The following is a 22,464-nucleotide window of genomic DNA, read 5'->3' on the forward strand; positions in this document are numbered from 1 at the left end:
ACTTCACCCAGCCAGCCATGACATAAGCAGGATGTGCCTGATATTGCTCCTTGAACTAAATAGGTTACACAAGCAGTTGGGCTGGGCCCACATCTCTCACTGTGGCCAAATCAGAGCAGGTCAGGGGTGCATCCCTTGCTGTGGTGAGGGCATGGACAGCCCTGCACAGGGCAAGGTGAGTTTGAACTAGGCATCTCCTTTTCTGTGGCTCCAGATCACAGTGGTGGGCAGGGCACTCACCTCCACCACTTTCGTGAGTCTGGGGTGGCCCCAGAGGGGGAGGGGTGGCCCCTAGGCTGTAGTGGCCCCTGTAGGGGGCCAGGCCATTGGCCCACTGAGATTTTGCCTGGTTAGCTTTATGACTAGTCCATCTAGGGTTGCCAATTCCAGGTTGGGAAATTCTTGGAGATTTGGGGGGTAGAGCCTGGGTAGGGACATGTCTGGAGAAGGGAGGGACTTCAGTGTTGTATAATTCCATAAAGTCCACCCTCCAAAGCAGCCATTATCTCCAAAGGAACTGATCTCTGTCATCTGGAGAACACACGTAATTTCAGGAGATCTTCAGGCCCCACCTGAGGGTTGGCATCGCTACATCCACTGTTGGTGGGGTTGGTATGATGAAGCAAACCAAGGAATGGTTGGGGCTGCAGATACCCATTAACACTCAGTTGAGGTGACAGGCTTTGTGTGGGTTGTAAGGCCTGACACCATTTCATATTGTCCTACAGTGATCTCTGAATGGCAGGTATTTGGGGAAGATATCTAGATATAGAATGATTTATACTTCAGAGCAAACAAGCTCCTGTAAGCAGAACACTACTTCATGCAACATATGATAATTTCACTTCACAAAGCCCACTTTCCACATCTAGCCTAAAGAGTTCTGCTGAGGATGAAGAAGAACATATAAAGAACACCAGCTCTTGTTGTACTGTTCTAACTAGAGCTGCTGACTAGGGTTGCCAACTCTCGACTTGGAAATTCCTGGAGATCTGGGGGTGGAGCCTAGGAAGGGCAAGGTTTGGGAAGTGGAAGAACCTCAGTAGAGTATGGTGCCATAAAGTCCACCCTCCAAAGCAGCCATTTTATCCAGGGGAACTGATATCTGAAGTCTGGAGAAAAGTTCTAATTCTAGAATTTCCAGGCCCCACCTGGAGCTTGGCAACTTTAGAACTGATCCAAACACTCATTTAGTTTCATTTTGGCTTTAGGTGTGTTTTTGACAGCTCCTTCAAAAGTTTGCTTATTTTTCTTCCAAGTACAGGACACTAGAAGGAAGAGTACAAAACACCCTGAAAGGCTGGTATTGAATTGTCAGAAAACTGTGTTATCTCTGACATAGCCCAAACATCACAATATCTGAGTCCATTCTTAATGGTTCGTGCAATTTTTAAAAAGTTATTCTGACATAAAACTTATGACAACCAATGTGACTGGGAACAGCCTCACTCCTTGGTCTGCTTTCAGACTTGTGAGCTTTACAGACATAGAGTTTATTAACTTTTGCTCAGTTGTGCTTGGAAGGTTGTCTCTTAGTCAGACAAACTCAAGGATTGAACAGCTTCTTGTTTCTAAGGCTTGGGAACTTCCCTGAACTGTTGCCTCACAACTTTAGCCCAGGATTATACAGTTCCCTGGCACTTCAACAGTCATTGGGGGGCGGGATGGTGGTATTGTTCTGTCTGAGTTGATTCATTTTCCAAGATTTTTTGCACAATTTGCTCAACATCTTGATGATAAATTTTCTGTAACTGAGCATTCAAATTTAGACATGAAACACACACAAAACTCAGCTCAGCTGTAGCTTAATCTGAACACTATTTTTTCCCCTGGCTCCATCTCACCCATTATATAGTACTTGAATTTTCCAGCTTATCCTTGGAATGCTCTTGTGCATTAGTGACAAGTGGGAAATCACAATATCGGGAAAAGGTGCTCATCAACATCATAACAAATGAGAATGAGGAATAGTGAATTGAATGCTTAGCCTCAAAGGAGACTGTTAATCACAATCTGTTAATTTCCCTGCAACAAATCAATAGATGAGATGAAGATGGTGAAACTATTTTATGCATTTAGAAAACAATTTGCAATCTGCTTCTTAGAATATTTCCATCTATGCAGAACTACATGCAAGTTAAATACTGACTTCGTATGTCTGGGGAAAATATAGTATTTTTAAAAAAAACTTAGGGAAAACATGGAAAATAAATTCATTTTGGTTACTCAGCATATCAGTCTATCTATTGATCTCACTGACCTCTATACATTACCAGCAAGAATATGTGTACACAAATTTATACATATACACACAATATTGTATGCATATGTATAAATCAAATATTTATAAAACACATATGCAAGTATGTATGAACTCTGGATATATACACTACTTAGGCAAAACACATATATATAACACATATTATATATATATGATTGTTTGTGGCATAGTCAAGAAAGTTTTTTACTTTATTAATAAGCCTGATTGTCGTATTTTCTCAGTGTTGAATGTTTAGCTGAAGCTGTATGACAACTATGTACACAATAAAACTTTCTCTCCCTCTTTGAATCTATTTCTTTTTTTTAATCTTCTTGCCATTTTTCTATATGTACACTCAACGTGAATGAATAAATGCAAATGTTGCTTTGATAGTAGTTAACACCTTTCCTACAATGATGGCAGCTTTTATTCACTAAAGTCCACATTTGCAGTACAGGCCAAGCTTTATCCACACTGTACAGAACACTGGCTGTATAGAACATTTGGTCCTTTAACACAGACATATGGTTATGCTATAGCACACTATATCGTAACACAGTATTTTTAATGACTCGACTATGCTTTTCCAGTAAGGAAACATACCAAAAAACCCCATCTGGTCAAATTATACATTTCTTTTGGTATACAGTCCTGCCACACTCATACAATATACATGGCTACTTTCAAAATAAGACCATCTCAAGACAATCTCAAAAAAGTGTATCGTTAGATAAAATGGTGTTTTTAAATTAAGATTTTGAGAAATGACTATGAATTGAAACATAGGAATCTGAACAGATGTGCCTCTTAATGATCTCTGACATTTAACATTTTTATTTTATACTTTTATCACATATTGGAAATGAACTTGAATGATGCTTTTAAGTAAACATGCAGACAAATAAAATAAATAAATAAATAAATAAATAAATAAATAAATAACGTTAGGCCTTGAAAATAATGGACAATGTGCAACATTTTTTTGCTCTCTTTTCCCCAGCCATCACTGATATAATCTTCAAACTTCATTTCATATTACTCATAATTGGTCATTAAAAAAATTACTGGTCAAAGCTTATTTAGCAACTAATATATATGGCTTTAGAGTTACATTGTTATATTTATTGTTCACCAACTTTTTGTCAATGACATCAGACAGTCCAACTCCATCACTTTTTAACATTAACTATTTTAGTTTGTTTTTGAAAAAGGTCAATACCTATGCAAACTACTGAGGGAAAAAGAAAGTGCCTTACTCAATAGGAAATGCAAGCAACAGGTACATTAACTAATAAGGATAAACTTAGCCAAATAATAATAATAATAACAACATTCAATTTATATACCGCCCTTCAGGATGACTTAACACCCACTCAGAGTGGTTTACAAAGTATGCCATTATTATCCCCACAACAAAACACCTTGTGAGGTGGGTGGGGCTGAGAGAGATCTGAGAAGCTGTGACTGACCCAAGGTCACCCAGCGGGCTTCAAGTGGAGGAGTGAGGAATCAAACCTGGCTCTCCAGATTAGAGTCCTGCGCTCTTAACCACTACACCAAACTGGGGCCATTTTCACACTGTCTATAAATAGCGAGAGAATCACAAAAGGCTGCCAGCTTCCTCTCGCGATTTTTAACACCATCCAATTACAAAACACCATAAATCACTGTTTTGTGGAGTTTTGTAAACAGATGGTGTCAGAAATCGCGCGAGAAAGCCGGCAGCCTTCCGTGAGTCTCACACTATTTATAGACAGTGTGAAAATGGCCTGGCTCTCAAACTGTTCTTCCTTCTTCCATTTTCTCACAGGGTTAACCCACATCAACCCTGTTTTATAAATAAATGCTTATGTTCATAAATAAAATGACAATAACAAAACACTGGTGTCCTTTTAAAATTTTGTGTTATTAAAAATCTCAATTTTTTGCAGCACCCTTAACCTCAGAGGGAGAAAAGGGTTTGATCTGATCTCATCATTAGGTATTTATAATAAAAAATAACTAGACATGTAAATGTAAAACCATCCACATCTACTTGAAAAATAGTATCTATTCTATGAGCTTGTCTTCTTCGGTTTATCAGCCATGCTGTATACACATAATGTCAGCCTTAAATTAAAAACATTTGATGGCTAGGAATATACCCATTTGATCAACCAGAAACTGGTGCTGAACTCAGGATCTTAATGATTTGTCAAATCATCAATACACAGTGAAATTTTCTATTCTCTAGTATCTTCTTGGGTATCTTCATATTATTGGACTAGCCCATTGCATCTGTAACAATGTAAACATGTAAGAATGCAGCTAAAACCCTCCCCTACAACTAAATATAGGTTTTCCTTCATGGGTTTGGGTACAATGAGATGAACAGCTGTTTTCAGCACAAAGGGTTTTAATAGACAGATGATGCTGAGTTTGGTTGGCACAGCGGGATGAAAAGGGGATTAATAAAGAGAAAAAAAGAAGGGGGTGCTGTTAAAACAGCATCATATAAGATAAGCTTCCCTCCATATCTATGGTTCTTCTCTCTCATCAAAGCCCTCATTTTTAGGAAATGGCCCTTAAAATTACAGCACGGTTAAGTTCACCCCAGCTCTTGCTAGCATTGCCAAAGGCTTACTAGAGAAGATATGCAGCAGTAGCATCACAAATCCCTCTGGTGAAACAAGTGTGTGTGGGGTGGGGGGGCGTTCCTGGTTGAACATATTGTTATGATATTCTGTGCAATGTTGGCAACACATGTTGCTCTTCAAAACAGACCACATTAACATATCTATCAATGCAAAAATGCCAACACTTACTTAGAAGTCCCTTTTCTCTTCTGAACATTTCCCAGTAGAAATCACTTCCCCCTTCCCTAAATAATTTCATTACATTTTAAAGTGGTATGTTGGATGCCATCTGATCCTATAATTTCTCCATACAGTGCATTATACAATATGCTTATTTGTTTCCCTCTGGCTTGATCTCAGCTAGAAAAAAAGAAGTTTCCCATAGAGAATGCCAGTCTTCTGCTTTCCACCCAGATGCCAAAGCAAATGAAGTAGAGGTGAATCCATAGAAGCTCCGGATATCCGTACATAAGTCACAAAGTCAATTTTTCCCTTTTTTATCCAGATCAAAGGCATGAATACAAGGCATTGTTATTTGTGATGGGCAAAACTGAGTGTCTTGATATAATAGATCAGGTTTTTAAGGCCTTTGTCTATGCAGAGTTGTAATAATGCAGAAGCCAGATTGAATATAAATTGAGGAAAAAATAGAGAAACAGAAAGTATGAGGGACATTAGAGATACATTTCAGTAATGTTAATACTGTGTCTACACAGGGAGAAATGCACACAGCTTGCCCTTTGAAAGTGTCTCCATTTCCTTGTCTTTAATACTGTCAGAGGTAAGAACACATTTTAATGGAGTTTAGTGGCGATTGAACACATTCGTTCATACACTCCATAAGAGGAAGTGCTGGGAGTTGCTAGCCTAGAATATCCAGATAGACTGGAGAGGCCTTGGCCAAGTTCTGAAGGAGGGAGTGGATTTCTTTGATGTTAAGCCTCATATGAGGCTCCCGCTGCCAGCAACCTAGCATCAGATCATACACTTCCTTTGGGCATGTACGAGGTCGCTGCAGGACCCGGCCTTGAGTGATGCACTCGATTACCTGGAGAAAGAAAGAAGACAGCCAATGGATTTATTCTCCTATTGAGGGTTCAGTCAGAGTTAGTCAATAAATTCTGAGACAGCCACCTACTTCTGAGTTTATATTTGACTAACACTTCAGCTTCCTTTCCCCTACAAAACAGAAGTAAATGTCTAGACACAAATGGGTGGGAGTTTCTCTGAATTATAATCTATGCTTGAGAAGGTTAACCATCACAGCCAGTCTCTGGGCCTTAATAGATATTTTACACACCTCATTGTTTGAGAGCTGATACCATGGCTGTTTGCCGTATGTAAAGATTTCCCATAAAACGACTCCAAGGCTCCAGACATCACTTTCAGTGGTGAATTTTCTGTACATGATACTTTCAGGAGGCATCCAACGAATGGGTAACATGGTATGTCCACCAACCTATATGAAAGAATTGTAAAGAATTTAGATATCTTCTTGGAGAAGAATTGTGCATGAAAGGGGATATTATATTTTCTGTCTTGTTTTTTGGAATGCTACAGTATAAGAACTTAATTTGCACATCTTTTCTCATTATCTCACCTGCAACCCTCATTATATTCATCAGCAGCGTGAAATTATCTGAGTTCATGTATGAGTAGTTTGCTATCTTCCTTTGCTGTGATTAGTATCAAGGGAGCCTAGCAGTTCAACCTAAGGTTCATGGAGGATTTTCTTCCAGTTGTGTGTCAGAGTTTAATTATGGTGTAGACCACACATCAAATTCAGAGCATGCAATTACATTGACTCGTGGTGCTAATGATTTACTCGTGTAAAGCATTCCTGTATTCACTTACAGATGTCCAGAAAAGTTTGTTGTCAACTATGACTCACTGCTGATTTTACTAAAGTGCTAAGGTAGATGGTCAACAGTGGAGTTCAAAACAAAGTTACACCTTTCTAAATCCATTGGAGTAAATGGGCTTAGAAATGTGTGACATTTTTAGGCTTACACTGCAAATTACCTTTAGTCCTGTTTACAGAGGATGGACCAAATAATATGTTTAAGTAATTTGCTGACTTAGAAACTACCGATTACTTCCTGAATAGAATACATGAATATGGCAACAAACCGCAGAAAGTGGGGCACCACAGCACAAGTGTCCATGTCCAATAAGGAGCCATAATCTTACACACCAATGTGTTGTTTTTCCCTTTATTTTTATTTATACTTGCTTTATTTAAATTGGTTCTGGCATATTATAGCAACTACTAGAAGCCTGCAGCCAAAGAACTGACCAATTAGTTCAAATCATTAGGTGAAATATCCATTCCAGACATACACAGAGAGCTTCTTGGCGTCAATGCCTTTTCAGGGTTGCCAAGTCATAATGTTGCAGTGGCAGCAGAAGCCATAACTAGCAGAATTCTTTTTTCTGGCAGACCTACAGGATCTAGACTCAAGGCATGAGTGACCCAATCTCCTCATTCATTACTTTCACACATCTGGGATCCAACACATCAAACTGACCCCTACTGTTCTGTTACATTCTTAAGAGTTTAGGAATCGTGAAGAGCTTCCAGAACACTTGAAGAATTAGTATGCATCTGTGCCAGAGATAGGATGCATTTTTTAAAAAATCCCTGAATTATTATGAACAGTCTATGGCTGAGGTAAGTTTGGAAAATACAGTGTTAATAATATATTAGTAAAATGCATAACACACAAACAAAGATTCGGTTTCTGACCTTTGCTCTAAGATGAGCTGATAAGGCAAACAGCTCCCCTCTACTGCATTTACTCAGTGGGAGAATAATCATTCATTAGAAAGTAAAACACATTAGACCCTTATAAATACGTGGCTACACACCAGACCAAAGGGCAAGTGCCATTAAAATGTTATTAGTTGTTAGAGGCTTTTGGTTCATTAAATATTAAGTGGCCCTTAAATCTATTCATCATATGGTATCTACCACTGCTTTGATTCAGCAGGGGTTTTTATGATACAGTCTTTTAAAAATTAATGAAAGCTGTGGTTGTAAAATATGTTCCCATCTTTTATTATAGTTTTACTATGATTTAAGTTTTCTACTGTTATTACAAGAAATGTAAAAGTTTATAAGGAAAAAATGCCTTTCCTTCCCTTACTAGCTTCCCTATAGTTAGATATTGTAGAACAATAACATAAATATAGTAGTTTCAGGTAGGTAGCCATGTCAGTCTGCAGTAGACAAGCAGGATTTGAGTCTGGTAGCAGCTTAGAGACCAGCAACATTTTCAGGGTATAAACTTTTGAAAGTCAAAGCTTCTTCAGATAAATATAGTAGCAACATTTGATATTACATATAAATACTTACATACACACACTGTCTGTATCTCAAAAGATACTTGGACCTGTGATTGCCTCACTCACAGGGATATCAAAGTAACCATGTATACATTTGTTCTAAGTTCAGTTTTTATGATAGGTTTGCTAAGAAACAATGCCCCAAAAGTCTAAGAAGTGCCCAGACTTGCTAACACTTAGTATATTTATATATCTCATGCAAAAATATGTACCAGGCAGCTGTTGTTGTTTGCAGCTCCCCATTGAGAGGACACACAATGGCAAATACAGACAATGTATGAAACTGCCCTTTGAGAGATTAAGCTCAAAAACAGTCACTTCCCTGAGCAATCTACATGAAGGCTGCACATCTAGTTCACTCTTAATCTTATTGATTTAAGACATTAAGCATGATAAACTTTTTGTGCAGGCCTTTTGGAAATGGAATGTCCACATTTCAATTACTATTAATCAATTATTGCTGTTTGGGTGCATCTGCAATATGGGCATTAAAAAGACAAGTCCATTATATGATGTAGAGGTAGGAAATGAGAAGAGATAAGCAGGTTGCTATGATTTCTGCAATACCCACCTTCTCGGTCCAGTGACAGCGGTTGACATTGACACTGGATGATAAGGTGGTAAAGGAACAGAAAACCTCCATTCCTGCTGCTATCCTGTTGATTGGGTGACACAGTTTCAATAATATTTGAAGAATCAGCTGCTATCAATCACTAATTTCTTTGAAGCACATCATTTAAGTTTAGCCTTCTACCCCACTAAATTTACACAGATGATACAGTTTTGTGGTGGCTTGGAGGCCTTTTTTCACTTTTGGCATCTGAAGGAGTACTTCCATCAAGTCTCGGAACAGAATATGGATGGACAAGCAGCATCTTCACAGCACAAAAATTCACAATCTCTTGCTGAACAACTGCCATCTCTTCAGCTTTCCAATAGACAACATGCTTACCACCAATTGCCACCAACCCGATGCTACAGGAAGAAAGACCCCGATGGTCGCAATGCCACAGTAGATCTACACAGAATGCTTTTGCTGCTGAGCCCAAATTGACGTGATCAAGAAACATCATCTCCTACAACACAACCTCACCCATCCTGAAAGCAACGCTATAAACAGCCTCAGAAATAATCCAGCCATGATGATTAAAGAAGCTGACAAAGGAGGAGCAGTTGTCATCACGGACAAATCTGACTGCATCCAAGAGGCTTAAAGTCAACTACCCAATACAGCATTCTACAAACGACTAACCTCAGACCCCACTCAGGAATAACAAAGAGAACTGAACAGGATTTTGAAGGAATTATCCCCCTAAAACACAGGAACAAATCTATATGGACAGACCACTGGAACCTTGACCAGGTGCTTTCTTTCTACTGCCCAAAATACACAAGCCTGGCAGCCCAGGATATCCTAGTCTCAGGCATAGGGACCATCACCAGGCCCTACACCATCAATGCCTCCTTTTAAGTGCAAGACACTACACACTTCCTAAGAAAAGTACAATTATCTGTCGATCTTCCAGGTAGTGCTATTTTGGCCACTATGGGTATTGAGTCTCAACATACCAACATCTCCCACAAAGATGGACAACAAGCCGTTAGGAACACCATAAATGGCAACACCACAGCTGACCTCGCTAAAAAGCCCTCCCAGTTTGTTCTCACTCACAAATACTTCAGATTTGGTAAAGATTTATTCCTTCAAATCAACGGCACAGCCATGAGCATTCACATTGCACAACAATACACCAACTTTTCATGGCTGACTTGCAACAACGCTTTCTCAGCTTCCAATCGCTAATACCTGTTCTGTACTTTTTACTGATGACATTTTCATCATCTGGACACATGGGAAAGACACACCAGAGGAATTTCATCAGGCCTACAACAACTTCCACCCTACCATCAACCTGACCATGAATCAATCCACATAGGAAGTTCATTTTCTAGACACTACTATACAAATACATGACAGATGCTTAAGAACCACCTTATCCCAGAAACCTACCAATTGACAAACATATCTACATGCCCCCAGTCACCATCCTAAACACACTAAACAATCCAGTCACCATCCTAAACACACTAAACAATCCAGTCACCATCCTAAACACACCAAACAATCCACAGAGCCAAGCTCTATGTTACAACTAGACATGGGCCCAATCCAAAAAAAAATTCCGATTCAGCCGTTCGTGGATCTGGGCTGCTGCCGAACGCAGGCCACCGATTCTAAACGATCAACTCTCGTTTCCGGTCCGCAATTGGGAATCGAGGAGGCTAGCACCCAGGGCAACCGTAGTCAGGCTCTTGCGCGCGTGCACTCCTGAGTCGCCCCCGCCCATGCAGCAAGCTGGCTGTCCCGGTGTGCTGCGGAGTTGGCGGCAGCGCGAGTGGCTCAGAGGCTGCCCGCGCTGTTCACCTGCCCCGCAAGACAAGGGGCGGCCGGCTTGTCCGCGCGCCCCTTGTCCTGGGGAAAGGCGAACGGCGCGGGCGGCCTCCCAGACACCCGCACTGCCTTTTGCCTTTCCCCAGGACAAGGGGTGGCCGGCTTGTCCACGCGCCCCTTGTCCTGGGGAAAGGTGAACGGCGCAGGCGGCCTCCCAGCCACCCGCACTGCCTTTTGCCTTTCCCCAGGACAAGGGGCGGCCGGCTTGCCCACGCGCCCCTTGTCCTGGGGAAAGGCGAATGGCGCAGGCGGCCTCCCAGCTACCCGCACTGCCTTTTGCCTTTCCCCAGGACAAGGGGTGGCCGGCTTGCCCACGCGCCCCTTGTCCTGGGGAAAGGCAAACGGCGCAGGCCGCCTCCCAGCCTCCCGCACTGCCTTTTGCCTTTCCTTTGTGCCCACCCCCTTCCCCCTCCCTCCCCTGGGTTGCTGCTCTGTGGTTGGAAGGAAGCCTGCTAATCAAGGAAAGCTGGCCTTCCATTCGTGTTTCGAGGGCGACAGAAGGAGGGCAAACACAGCTCATTTCCCTGACTCCGTTGCCCCGGGAATAAATTACTAGCGCCAGAGTGTCTGCAATCCCGAACAGAAACTGACCCATCCAATCAAGTTCCGAACAAGCAAACTCCCGACCGCTGGATCGGTTGCCATGGACAGAACCGATTAGCTGAGTCACGATGGCGAAAACACCAAAATCGGGGTTTCTTTGAAATCGTAATTCAGATCGTGCCCATCTCTAGTTATAACCACATCTGTTCCAATCCCTCTGATAGAGATTCTCACCTGCAGACAACAAACATTTTGGAATTAGAATACCCACCTGATATAGTAAAGAAACAGACTGACAAAGCCTGAATGATACCAAGGGATAATCTGCAACAAGATAGGCCCAACCAAAACAACAATAGGATGCCACTAGAGGTCACAAAAAGCTCACAGTTCAAAATAGTTCAATATATCATCAAGGAGTTGCAACTGATGCTAGACAATGATACTCTTCACTCACAAGCATTAGGAGACAAACCTTTTCTTGCCCACAGATAGCCCCCTAACTTTAAACAAATTCTTACTCATAATAATGTACTTGCAAACACTGATATGGACTCTGGGACATGAGCCTGCAATAAACCAAGATGCCACCTCTGTCCCAATATTTACTCTGACAGCACCAGAGATACCAGACATTTTCACACAGGTGTGTAACACTCCAGAAAATTGCGCAAAACTCACGGCATGAAGCATCTTCCTAGCACAATTTCCTGACATGATCCCCTTTAATGGTGCGATGACGTCAGAAATTAAATGGGATCATGCTGGGAAATTGTGCTAGGATTGGGTTGCCATCCCCCCACCTGGGGCGGGGATCCCTCGATCCCCCTCCCCCCCCGCACCCACTTACCTGGCCAGTGGGGGGAGTGCGCTCCCAGGGGCACCCCCTTCCCAGGTGGTGTGGCGCACCCCCTTCTCAGGTGGTGTGGCACGCCCCTGGGTGCGGGGCGTGCTCCCACGCCGCGAGAACAGGCAGCAGCAGGGACAGAGAGAGAGCAGGTGGCAAGAGCAGGCTGCTCTCACTGTTGCTGCTGCAGCCGCCACGGTCTGCTCTCTTGCTATGGCTACTGCCACTCCTGTCCCTGCTGGTGCTGGCTGCACAGGGGTGGCAGCGGTGGTGAGGAGAGAGCAGGCCCTGGCCACCACAGCTCGCTCTCTTGCTGCGGCTGTGGCCACCCCTGTGCAGCCGGTGCTAGAAGGGGTAAGGGGTGCGGTGGCAGAGCGAGAGAGAGAGCTCTGCCCCTCCCCAGCGTGCATGACATCATCACGTGGGGCGCCCTTTGACCCTGTGTGATGACGTCACTCCCGGAAGTGCCATCATCACGCATGCTGGGAGCAGTGACAGGGTAGAAGCCAGTGTCCCAGTCTCCCGCTGGGAAACTTGAGGGACCTGGCAACCCTATGCTAGGAAGATGCTTCATGCTGTGAGTTTTGTGTGATTTTCCAGAGGGTTAGGGTGTGTGAAAACGGCCACCATCTCAAGTTCATTCACTTGTTCATCTTCCAATGTTATATATGTTATCAAATGTCAGCAATGCCTTTCTGTTCTCTACATTGGATAAACAAGTCAGTCCCTATCTAAAAGATGGGGACATAAATCTGACATTAGAAATCACAACACTCAAAAACTAGTGGGAGAACATTTTAATCTTCCAGGACGTTCCATTGCTGACCTAAAAGTGGCTATCCTCAAACAGAGAAATGGCAAGGGGAGATTTCCACTTGAGTTTGCTGAAATGAAGTTCATTCACAAATTCAAAACAGTGGAAACCCCACCCCCTCCCGCCAGTGCTGAATAGAAACTTAGGATTCTGATATTACTACAGATGCTAATTTCTGCTCTAATCAAACTGCACTGTACCATTGTACTTTACATCCTGACATCTTCCTTTGCTACACCCTCCCAACTATCCTAGCTGCATTGTACCTTTACATCCTAATGCCCTCCCTTGTAACACCCCACCTTCCTTTGTAAGATAGAAAGACTCAGAGATCTCCATTCCTACTTGTATCTGAAGAAGGGAGTTCTAACTCCTAAAAGCTTATACTCTGAAAAACTTGTTGGTCTCTAAGGTGCCACTGGACTCAAATCTTGCTGTTCTACTGTAGACCAACATGGCTACCCACCTAAAACTAGCCTTGATCTTTCTGAATACAGTGGCTAAAGAATGAACTTCAAAGGACTTTGGAGAACATCCAGTTTCTGTTACAGGATAATAGTGGCCTCTCTAGTTCTTAGCCTAAGCTATATCAGAGGAAGTTATACACCCATAAATTAGCTATGGTTATATTATTTCATACATAAAAAATTGAGTCAGAATGGTAAACAATAACACTATCAAATCCGATACCCTAAACCTTTAAAGTAAGTTCATAGGATCTTCAATGGCCAAAACACAGTCACCACTTTAATTTGTAAGATACATGGATTGGAAAAAGGTAGGAGTCTTGATAATTCCGACAGAAGGCAGGAAGGACACTCTAATTTACAATCCCCTTCCACCCTCTGCCTAGATTATCAAGACTCCTACCTAGGGCTACCAGGTCCACTTAGCCTCCCACTGGGAGGTGGGGGACCTGGCAGTTACCTTCCTGCTGGGCACATGATGCTCCTCCCAGGAAGTAACATCATTACACTGGCATGGGAGTGCGTGCACACGCTTTGCAGTGGGTGGATCTGGGCCTCAAATGGGCCAAATTAGACCCATTTGGGGTGAAAATCAGCCTGCTGCAAAGCGCAGGAGCATTCTTGGGGTGTTGTGATACTGTCACTCCCGGGAGTAACATAGTTGCGCTGCCACGAGAGTGTGCCCAAGAGGCCTGTTCCCATGCCTTCCTGCACCGCTGGACAGGTAAGTGGAAGCAGAGGGGGGGACAGAGGGTGAAAGCAGGGGATCCCTGCCCCCACCGAGGGAATGGTATCCCTACTCCTACCGAAGGGAGCTCTGACTCTCGAAAACTCATACCCTGGAAATGTAGTTGTTCTTTAAGGGTGCTACTGGACCCAATCTAGTTCTTTTACTACAGCCCAACACAGCTACCCACCTGAAACTAGTTTAATTCAGTATTTCATACTGAAGTCATACTCTAGCTATTCTTTTCTGCTTCCTTGTTAGTTATGTAACAACATGATTTTCTCAAGAATTTATAGCTTCTTTCATATTACAGGATTTTTATTCTTCATTACTGATAAATATTCAAATATCACAGTATCCTCCCACCTTCGTGTCTTCTAATTAGAAGAGACTAAAGAAATATTCTGTTTCCTCAGAATAACAACTGGTTTTGTAATCATTGCTATATTTTCTGATTCGGAAAGTAGAAAAGGAAAAAAAGATAATATTTAAGCTAAAGGTACACATACAGAAGCACACATCCGGTGTCCCTTATCAGCTCTTAACTCCCTGTTATAAGGCACATTCATGTTGGTATAATAGCTACCTGTCATTCAGCTCTGCATGCCACTTGTTAAAAATAAGAATTTGTTCTCTTCCCATTCATTTCCACTCTGCTGCTGCAATGGCACAAAGTACCGCCTGCTTTTGTGGGAGCACACTTGAAAGACAGCTATGGTATTGCATACTAATTGACATACTTTAATGACTCCTCTCTCACACTTTCCACCCTCCCCTCTCCTGAATTACCAGTTCGTAGCACATGAGGTTTGCTACCATGGAAACTAAGTCTCCAAATGCGCAAAACCTACTACATCAACATTTTGAGCATACTGCTAGTGAATTGCGAAGATATGATAGGCTAAAGGAAAAGCACAAGGAGAGGTATTACATTTGCAGACAAGCGGCTAGAATTCTAACAGATCTATTATTACCAACAGATAAAACTCTTGCCCATCTATTCCATTTACAGACCATACTGAACTAATGAAATATTTACGACACACACCAGAGTTCACTACATGGAAAACTGTCAGACCAAAAATGTACCAACTTATTTGCTTCATATTCTTCCACTAAGGCAGAAACTCCTTTAAAGCCAGATGTTTACTTGTATCTGTAACAATTTAATGATTCATCAAATTATTTAGAATTAAGGTCATCTTGCTACTGCTAACAAATTTACACAATGAAAATGTCAGTCTGTGGAAATGACCTATGAGGTCATTCTAATTTTTGTTTAACCAGAACCATAAAATCAGGATAAAAGGAGAACTAGCCATGCTGGTAGACTGGACTCTGGATAGATTCTGAGCTTGAGCTATTTGCCAGAGCAACTGTTCTGAACTCTGGTCAATCATCCTTAGCTCAGTTTCTTGGTACAATTTGTAAAACACAGAGGAGGAATAAAAGTGTTTGAAATAATAATCTAGGTCATATGTAAGGTTTTACATGCTCAGGCAGACAAGTATATCAGAGTGGAGCGGTGGACCACAGGACTTGCTCAGCTTTCTAGTGTTTTGCTGATTTCTGCATCTAATAGTAAACTGTCTAGCCCTTGTGTGGATAAAGAAAGCATCACAACCAAACTAAGCAAGCAGTCATATTTTTCTCTAAATTCACTGGGGTGAGGAGGGGAAACTAGGGCTGCCAGTCCCCTGTTGGGGGCAGGGGATCCCCTGCTCCCAGCCTCTATCTCCACCACTCACCTGGCTAGCGGGGGGAAAGGACTCGGGGAATGGGTCCAGGAGGCTTATTGCTTCCTGGGCCAGTGCATAGCAGGTGCAATGATGTTACTTCTGAAGGTGATGTAATCTCACCTGCTGGGAGCTTGCATACACTTTGTGCGTGAGAAGGTCACACAGGTAAGTGCCAGCCCCCCCGCAGCCTGAAGGCATAGGTGTAAACTATGGGGGGGAGCTGAGGGGCTCGAGCCCCCCAGATTTGGCTGGAGGGGGCTGAGCCCCCCCCCCAGGCAGCCAGTGAACTACATGGGGGCTGAGGGGCTCAAGCCCCCTCAGATCTCACATGAGGGACTCAGTTACAATGGCAGATGAAGCACAGGATTGTCCACCCTTCCTGTTATATATCATATTATAATTTCTATGATTCTTTGGGGCTTTGTTCCTGTTTTTTGTTTGTATGTATTAGTGTGTTCATTAAGAATTTATAATTTTAAAAAGGTATTGCAGTTTATATAAACAATTTACAAATAAATGTTACAGAAGAATTAAGAGACTCTGATAGAAGATACATGATTTTGAAAATCAGGCTCCTGGAAGGTAAGATTTACACACTAGCAACAATATATTCACCAAACAATGCAAGAGAAAGTTTTTATGAAAATGTTTTCCAATCCATTTTCAATTTTCAAGAAGATAATGATCTTCAGAGACAAGAATGGGGTAACGGATCTAAAAAAAGATAGGTGAAAAAAAACCCAAAGAAGGCAAACTTCCCCAAAATGTGTTTAATTATACTGTAATGTTACAATTGGAAGGTGCTTGTAGGATCAAAAATCTGAATATTGGAGACTATACTTTCTTTTCTGACAGAGACCAAACACATTCAAGGATTGATATGTGCTGGATATAAAAAACCTGAGATTTATATTGTTTGTTATACTCTGTTTACTCTTTTCCTTTTCCTTTTGATATAACTATAGTTGTGCTATCATTTTTATTTTGTTTTTTCTGTTTTGCTTATATTTATAAAAATAAATTTTATATCAAAAAAGAATTTATACACTGCTTTAAAATACCTATGTCTATTGCCCACACTAATTAGCTTAATCCTTAACCTTGGCTGGCTCTACCCATTTTCAATGTAGCAACAGTCAGATTGCAAGGCCTCTGTTGGACATAAGTGCAATATAATTGCTTGGCTACAGTTTACATTTGGGGAATGTTAGATGACTCCACTTCTAAAGCTGTTCCATTCCTCAGGTTTCAGAGGGGGAGAAACCAGAGAGTTAGAAAGATAGACAGGTCAGAGCATCTGTTTCCTGTTTATTCCTTTACTGCCCTTTGATGTGTAGATTACTACTCTCAGGACTAGAGATGGGCACGAACAGCAATACAAACAAAAAAAAGCCATGAACAGCCCAATCTGCTGTTCGTGAACAAGCTGTTCATGAGGCCCCATTCTAAACGAACAGGTGGTTGTTGCAAGCCTCGTATGTTGCATTCATCAGCTGTTCCTCAAGCCAGACAGTCTGGCACCTGCAATCAATTCCCTTGGCAACGTAGGCAGGGATTGTCTGAACTCCTGCTGTTGCCCTGGAAACCCCAATCTAAGCCCAATTTAGTTTGATAGGCAGGTCTTCCAAGTGTGAAGCTCCAAATTTGTTACAAGGGAGCAAATACCAGGGGGAGGGGGACTCCCAGCTCTGGCTTTCTTTGCAGACAGTGGAGAGTTAGAGACAGCTGTTGTTGGCATTTTGATAGAGAGACAGGGCGAGTGCATTGGAGCTTGAATTTTCTTTGTGTGTGGTGGGATAGAGATCTACCTCTTCAGGTTCCAGGGCTGCTGCCAGGCTCTGGGGCCAAGCTATTATTTATTATTGGTACCTTTCCTGTTGCCTTCTCAGGTCAAGTTTCTAGGAGTGGTGCGGTAGGGATCTTGACCAAACTTGGATGATTCCAAAATATAAGGGAAAACCTCCTATTAACTAGAGAAAGCACAAGGAGCCTAGGCTTTTTTGCCTCCTTGAGCCTAGGCTCCTTCTGCTTTCCAAACTTGGATGATGGCTGGAGGAGAGCCTGCTGGCCCCCATGAACAGCCAACCACGAACATGTTTGTGAACAGGGTCATGTTTGTGGTTGTTCGTGAGTCCCTGTTCGTGGAGGGCAACAAACATCATGTTCGGGTTTTTTTTTTCTGTTTGTACCCATCTCTACTCAGGACTTCCTCCTCAGGAACAGATCAGTAGATAGGAATCTATCTTTTCACTTTCCTATCAAAGTATGGAGTTTCTATAATAAAGAACTCTGACTTCTTTTTCAAAACTAAAACTTCTCTAAAACTACTTCCTTTTTAAAACTTTCACACACCAGCCAGCACGCTCCAACCACCCATCTTCATGTTTTCTTTGCAATCAATGCTACTCTGTTAAGGACCAGTTTCTATTCCTTTTAACAGGGAAAAAAGTGAGAATCTATTTTACTTTCCAGTAATGTTATCGTTACATTTTATTTTGGAAATGGAACACTGGGAAAGGGTAGGCCTTATGTTTCCTTGTTGAAATAGCTTTGTTTGTTTTTTTGTTTGTTGCTTTTTTGCTGGGTGTGGGAGAATAGTTTTTTCATGGTAATGTGTCTGTGTGTGTCAGCCACTTCTAAGCTCCTCTTTCAATTTCCATTCCATATTTGAATGGAGAGGTGGTATTGCAGAAAAGGACAAGTCCTAAAAATGAGTGCAGTCTCTCTGAAGCAATGGGAAATGGAATATGCATGAACAAGATTGGAGGAGCGGGGGATGCAGATCAGAGGCCTTTTAAAAATTTCCTTTTGCCCTGTGTGCAGCCTGGAGAGAACATTGGCGAGGAATGTGCACTCTGTACATGTTCATGCTCTGCATTTCTCTGGTACCCACAATGGTGTGGTACAGTTTCAAAGGGGTGACCAATTAGCTAACGGTTAGAGAAGAAAAAAATAGTTGAGTAGCACTTCCAAAGTTACAGCAATGTATTGCTATAGGATTTGGGGATTCTTTTGATTAAAGTTGTATTTCAGCTGTCTGAAGATTTGTTGAAGCCAAATGTGTTTTGCAAGTTGAACCTAAAGAGCGGAAATTAATAATCCACAGGAATGCAGTCATTTCCTATAAACTTAATTATGTGATTTTGTTAATAATGTGTTCTGAATGTCTTTTAAGGTGGAGTTTTTAAGCAGTGTTTTAAGAAAGCAAGGTATATAAAATCCTAGATAGTATAACTGAGTTTTCTTTGAAGTCATAACTAACACTGTTCTGAATTGCCTCAAAATGTGCTTGTACTCACTTATAGGATATGAGTTTGAAGTGAGAAGATGGAGTTTGCTACTATTTTGCACTCTGTACATTGCTCAGAAATCGAGTGCACGGCAACTGTTTTGTATTCTGCCCTGGTTCAGACTTCAACCATGCATTTGCCAAATGAAGGTATTTGCAATGCCATAATTTAGTAAATTTCTGTACTAAGTCACCCTTATGAATAAGGCAGAATCAAGACTCCTGTAAATGAACATTCAGGAAAACTTTAAAAATGTTCCCCTACAGGCTCATCTGTGTTGCCTTTCTTAGTGTCAAATTTGTGATCATTAGTTTGTCCTATACACATGGTATGTATAGTTACAGATCTTAAAATGACTATCATGAAAGTGAATTTCAAAAACAGGACACAGCAAGAGATCGCTGAGATACCACTATAACCACTGGCCAACCCCCACATTTTCCTAGGTTTGGCCCAGCCCAGGGGCATTGTTAGGGGGGTCCCCATGGGTGCCTGGGTCCCCCCAAATTTGTGGGGAGTCACTCCCTAAATCTCCCATGGCCCTGCCTCCATAGATGGTGGCAATGGAAGCCCCTCCCTATGATGTCATAGGCTCCTCCCTGTGACGTCACTTGCATAGCAATACCTCTGGCCCAGCCCCAGCCCCGCCCCCAGGAAATTAGAAAGTCTACACCCCTGCCTGGAGGTTAAGGGGACCTGGTAACCCTAGAGGGGATGCAAATATAGCCTGATGAAAACTGAGTACATTCCAGGAAGAATGGAATTAAATATCACTTAAAAAGGGAGAAGGGTGGTCAGAAAGGAAAAATCAGCCTGCTCAAGCTCCTGAGAGCTTAAAGAACCCTGAAGAGGGAGATGTTTGTTGGGTTGGACTTCTAAATTCTTCACAGCCCCCATTTTGTTAACATATGTTGACATCTTGCTTTTAATGAACATATGTTGACATCTTACTTTTAATGAACATATGTTGACATCTTACTTTTAATGAACCTAATAATAAGTTGCCCTGACCTGAATAGCCCAGGCAAGCCTGATCTCATCAGATCTTGGAAGCTAAGCAGGGTTAGCCATGGTTAGTAGTTGGATGGGAGACCTCCAGGTTTGCAGAGGCAGGCAAAGGCAAATCACCTCTGTTAGTCTCTTACCATGAAAACCCCACCAAGGATCACCATAAGTCAGCTATGATTTGACGGCGCTCTCCACTCTCAATAATAAGTTGCTTAATAACATAGCTCCTCTAGATTGGACTTTCTTTTGCATTCACAGCAAAAATACTTGAGGTCCTCCCAGGTCTACCAAAAGTACATAAGCATAGTTCTGTGGATAACAGCAGATGCTGAATTAGCTTCATGAGCTCCTAAAACAAATCTGATTATTATAGCACAAAGGTATCAACATTGGATACAAACTACACATCACTGCTGTTGCAGTTTCCATGTATTGAACAGCAGTCATGTTTGCTAGATTGTACGCAATGCATTGAAAAAGGAACAGAACAGCAACATTAAATGTTAGCCTAGCTAGACAGAATTTTTTTCTGTATCATCTAAATGTGAAAATTAGTAACAATATTCCACATTGCAGCAGAAGCTAATAGTGTCCAAAATGTAAGACAACTTATGCATTCTCAAGGGCCACTCTTTTCTCTAGATAGTGAGGAAAAGTTAAGCATTTAAGCCAACACAATTCAAAGCAAGCTGAATGAATAGTAAACATCAAGAATAAAATTAATAAAATATATTCAAAAGCTTAGCAGGAAAACCTTCGGAGTACTAATATAAAAACAATCTCTACTTTATAGGGAAAGTGTATCAGTTATACTTTTCTCATGTTTTAATGGAACAGCATATGTTAACTTCAAAATATGTTCCAAAATATGTGCCAAAATGAGTTCTGGTGTGATAATGTCTAGGTGTGCTTCTCATTCAGTTATAACATTTTTTCACGTAACCAATGTATTGTGAAGTTGTAAGTTACAAACATGCACAGGTATAAAACTGACCAATACAGATAACCAAGTAGAAGTTCATTAGTAAACAAGTTGTATAACTTGAGACCAACATAAATCTATAACCCAGAATTCAAACCACCAAAGAATTACCAGAGATTACGCAAGTTTAAGAGAACCACAAAGAATGTATATAAAGACCTGGATTTGGGTAAAGGTGGAGAAGACACAGGGTGAAGCTCAGTCAGATTCCATAAGATACATCTTAAACAGTCAACAGGGTCCATCTTGGTCTAGTCAACCAAGCTATAAAATTCTAAGTCTGGTAGTTAGTTATGTTGTAATGATAAGATAGGTCTGAGTCTGTGTAACGAGACTTTATTAAGAAAGTACATGTGAACCATTAAGTGTACTGTGAGTAATAAAACAATGCATTGCATCTGATGGTCTTGTTCTATCTCAGAGTGTTCTAAGGGATAAAAAATCCCCAAGGTAGTAAAAACTCTGTTGGGTTCCCCTAGTAAATTAAATTCAGCAGGCATGTTGTAGGAAAGAGTTTGGTTAGAAAAAGACCATGCAACACATTGTTGTATATATCTGCTTATAAACTGAACTCCATGTTGATGTTCAAGATCAATAATGGTGTGCTTCCGGATATACACAAGTCAAAAATATACCCCAAATTAGCCATTTTGGTTCAGCTCAAGTAGATCCAAACCAAACCAAACAAAAATACTCTCAGAATTCTGGGAGCAACAAAAAGTTATCTTTTGGAATTTTGGAAGAGTTTCAATGAGGGGGAAAGATGACTAGACCTCCCCAAGCCTAATGGCCCTTTAACTTTTTAAACATAAAAACAGGAAGGAAAGCATGACTTACAATTAGGGTTGCTAGGCCACACTCAGCAGCCCCTGAGAGAAATTGGGGACAGGGCCTGGTGTGCCCATTATACCAGAACTTTGATGTCACTTCTGATGAAAACTGGAGTGATGTCTTTAGACTCTAGCATTTATAAAAACATTATGGTTTTACCACAGAGCATTTGTAAAACACTACAACATCCACCATGTCACATCTGATTTTTACTGGAAGTTATGTCAGTACACTGGTGCTATGCTGGCACATGCTACTCCCTCCCATTTCCTCCTGCTGCTGCCTGAAGCACCAGTGGACAATAATACAGGAGACCTGGCATCCCTGCTTACCAGGCTGGCCAGCATTGACTGGGGGGTGGCTCTCTGCTGGCATGGGGTGGTGACAGATTGTTGGACTAGGATCCAGGGAGACCCAGTTTTGAATCCCTGCTTCTACCATGGAAGCTCGCTGGGTGACCTTGGGCCTGTCACAGACTCTCAGCCTGGCCTACCTCACAATTGTTGTGGGAGAATGAAGGAGTGGAGAACAACATTCTAAGCCA

At 41.7% G+C, this 22,464-nt stretch overlaps 1 protein-coding gene across 1 annotated transcript in view; it reads right to left on the reverse strand.

Moving 5' to 3' along the window:
* Positions 1-5,121: 5,121 nt before the first annotated feature.
* Positions 5,122-22,464, reverse strand: part of NTRK2 (neurotrophic receptor tyrosine kinase 2) — a 236,432-nt gene continuing 219,089 nt past the window's right edge. The window contains exons 18-19 of the mRNA XM_054987587.1: positions 6,176-6,334; positions 5,122-5,923 (exon numbers count right to left, since the gene is read on the reverse strand). Of these exons, the coding sequence (XP_054843562.1) occupies positions 5,738-5,923; positions 6,176-6,334 (345 nt within the window). The 3' untranslated portion in view covers positions 5,122-5,737. The remainder of the gene's footprint in view (positions 5,924-6,175; positions 6,335-22,464) is intronic.

The sequence above is a fragment of the Eublepharis macularius genome, chromosome 8 (genome assembly GCF_028583425.1).
Source record: "Eublepharis macularius isolate TG4126 chromosome 8, MPM_Emac_v1.0, whole genome shotgun sequence".
Lineage (NCBI taxonomy): Eukaryota > Metazoa > Chordata > Lepidosauria > Squamata > Eublepharidae > Eublepharis > Eublepharis macularius.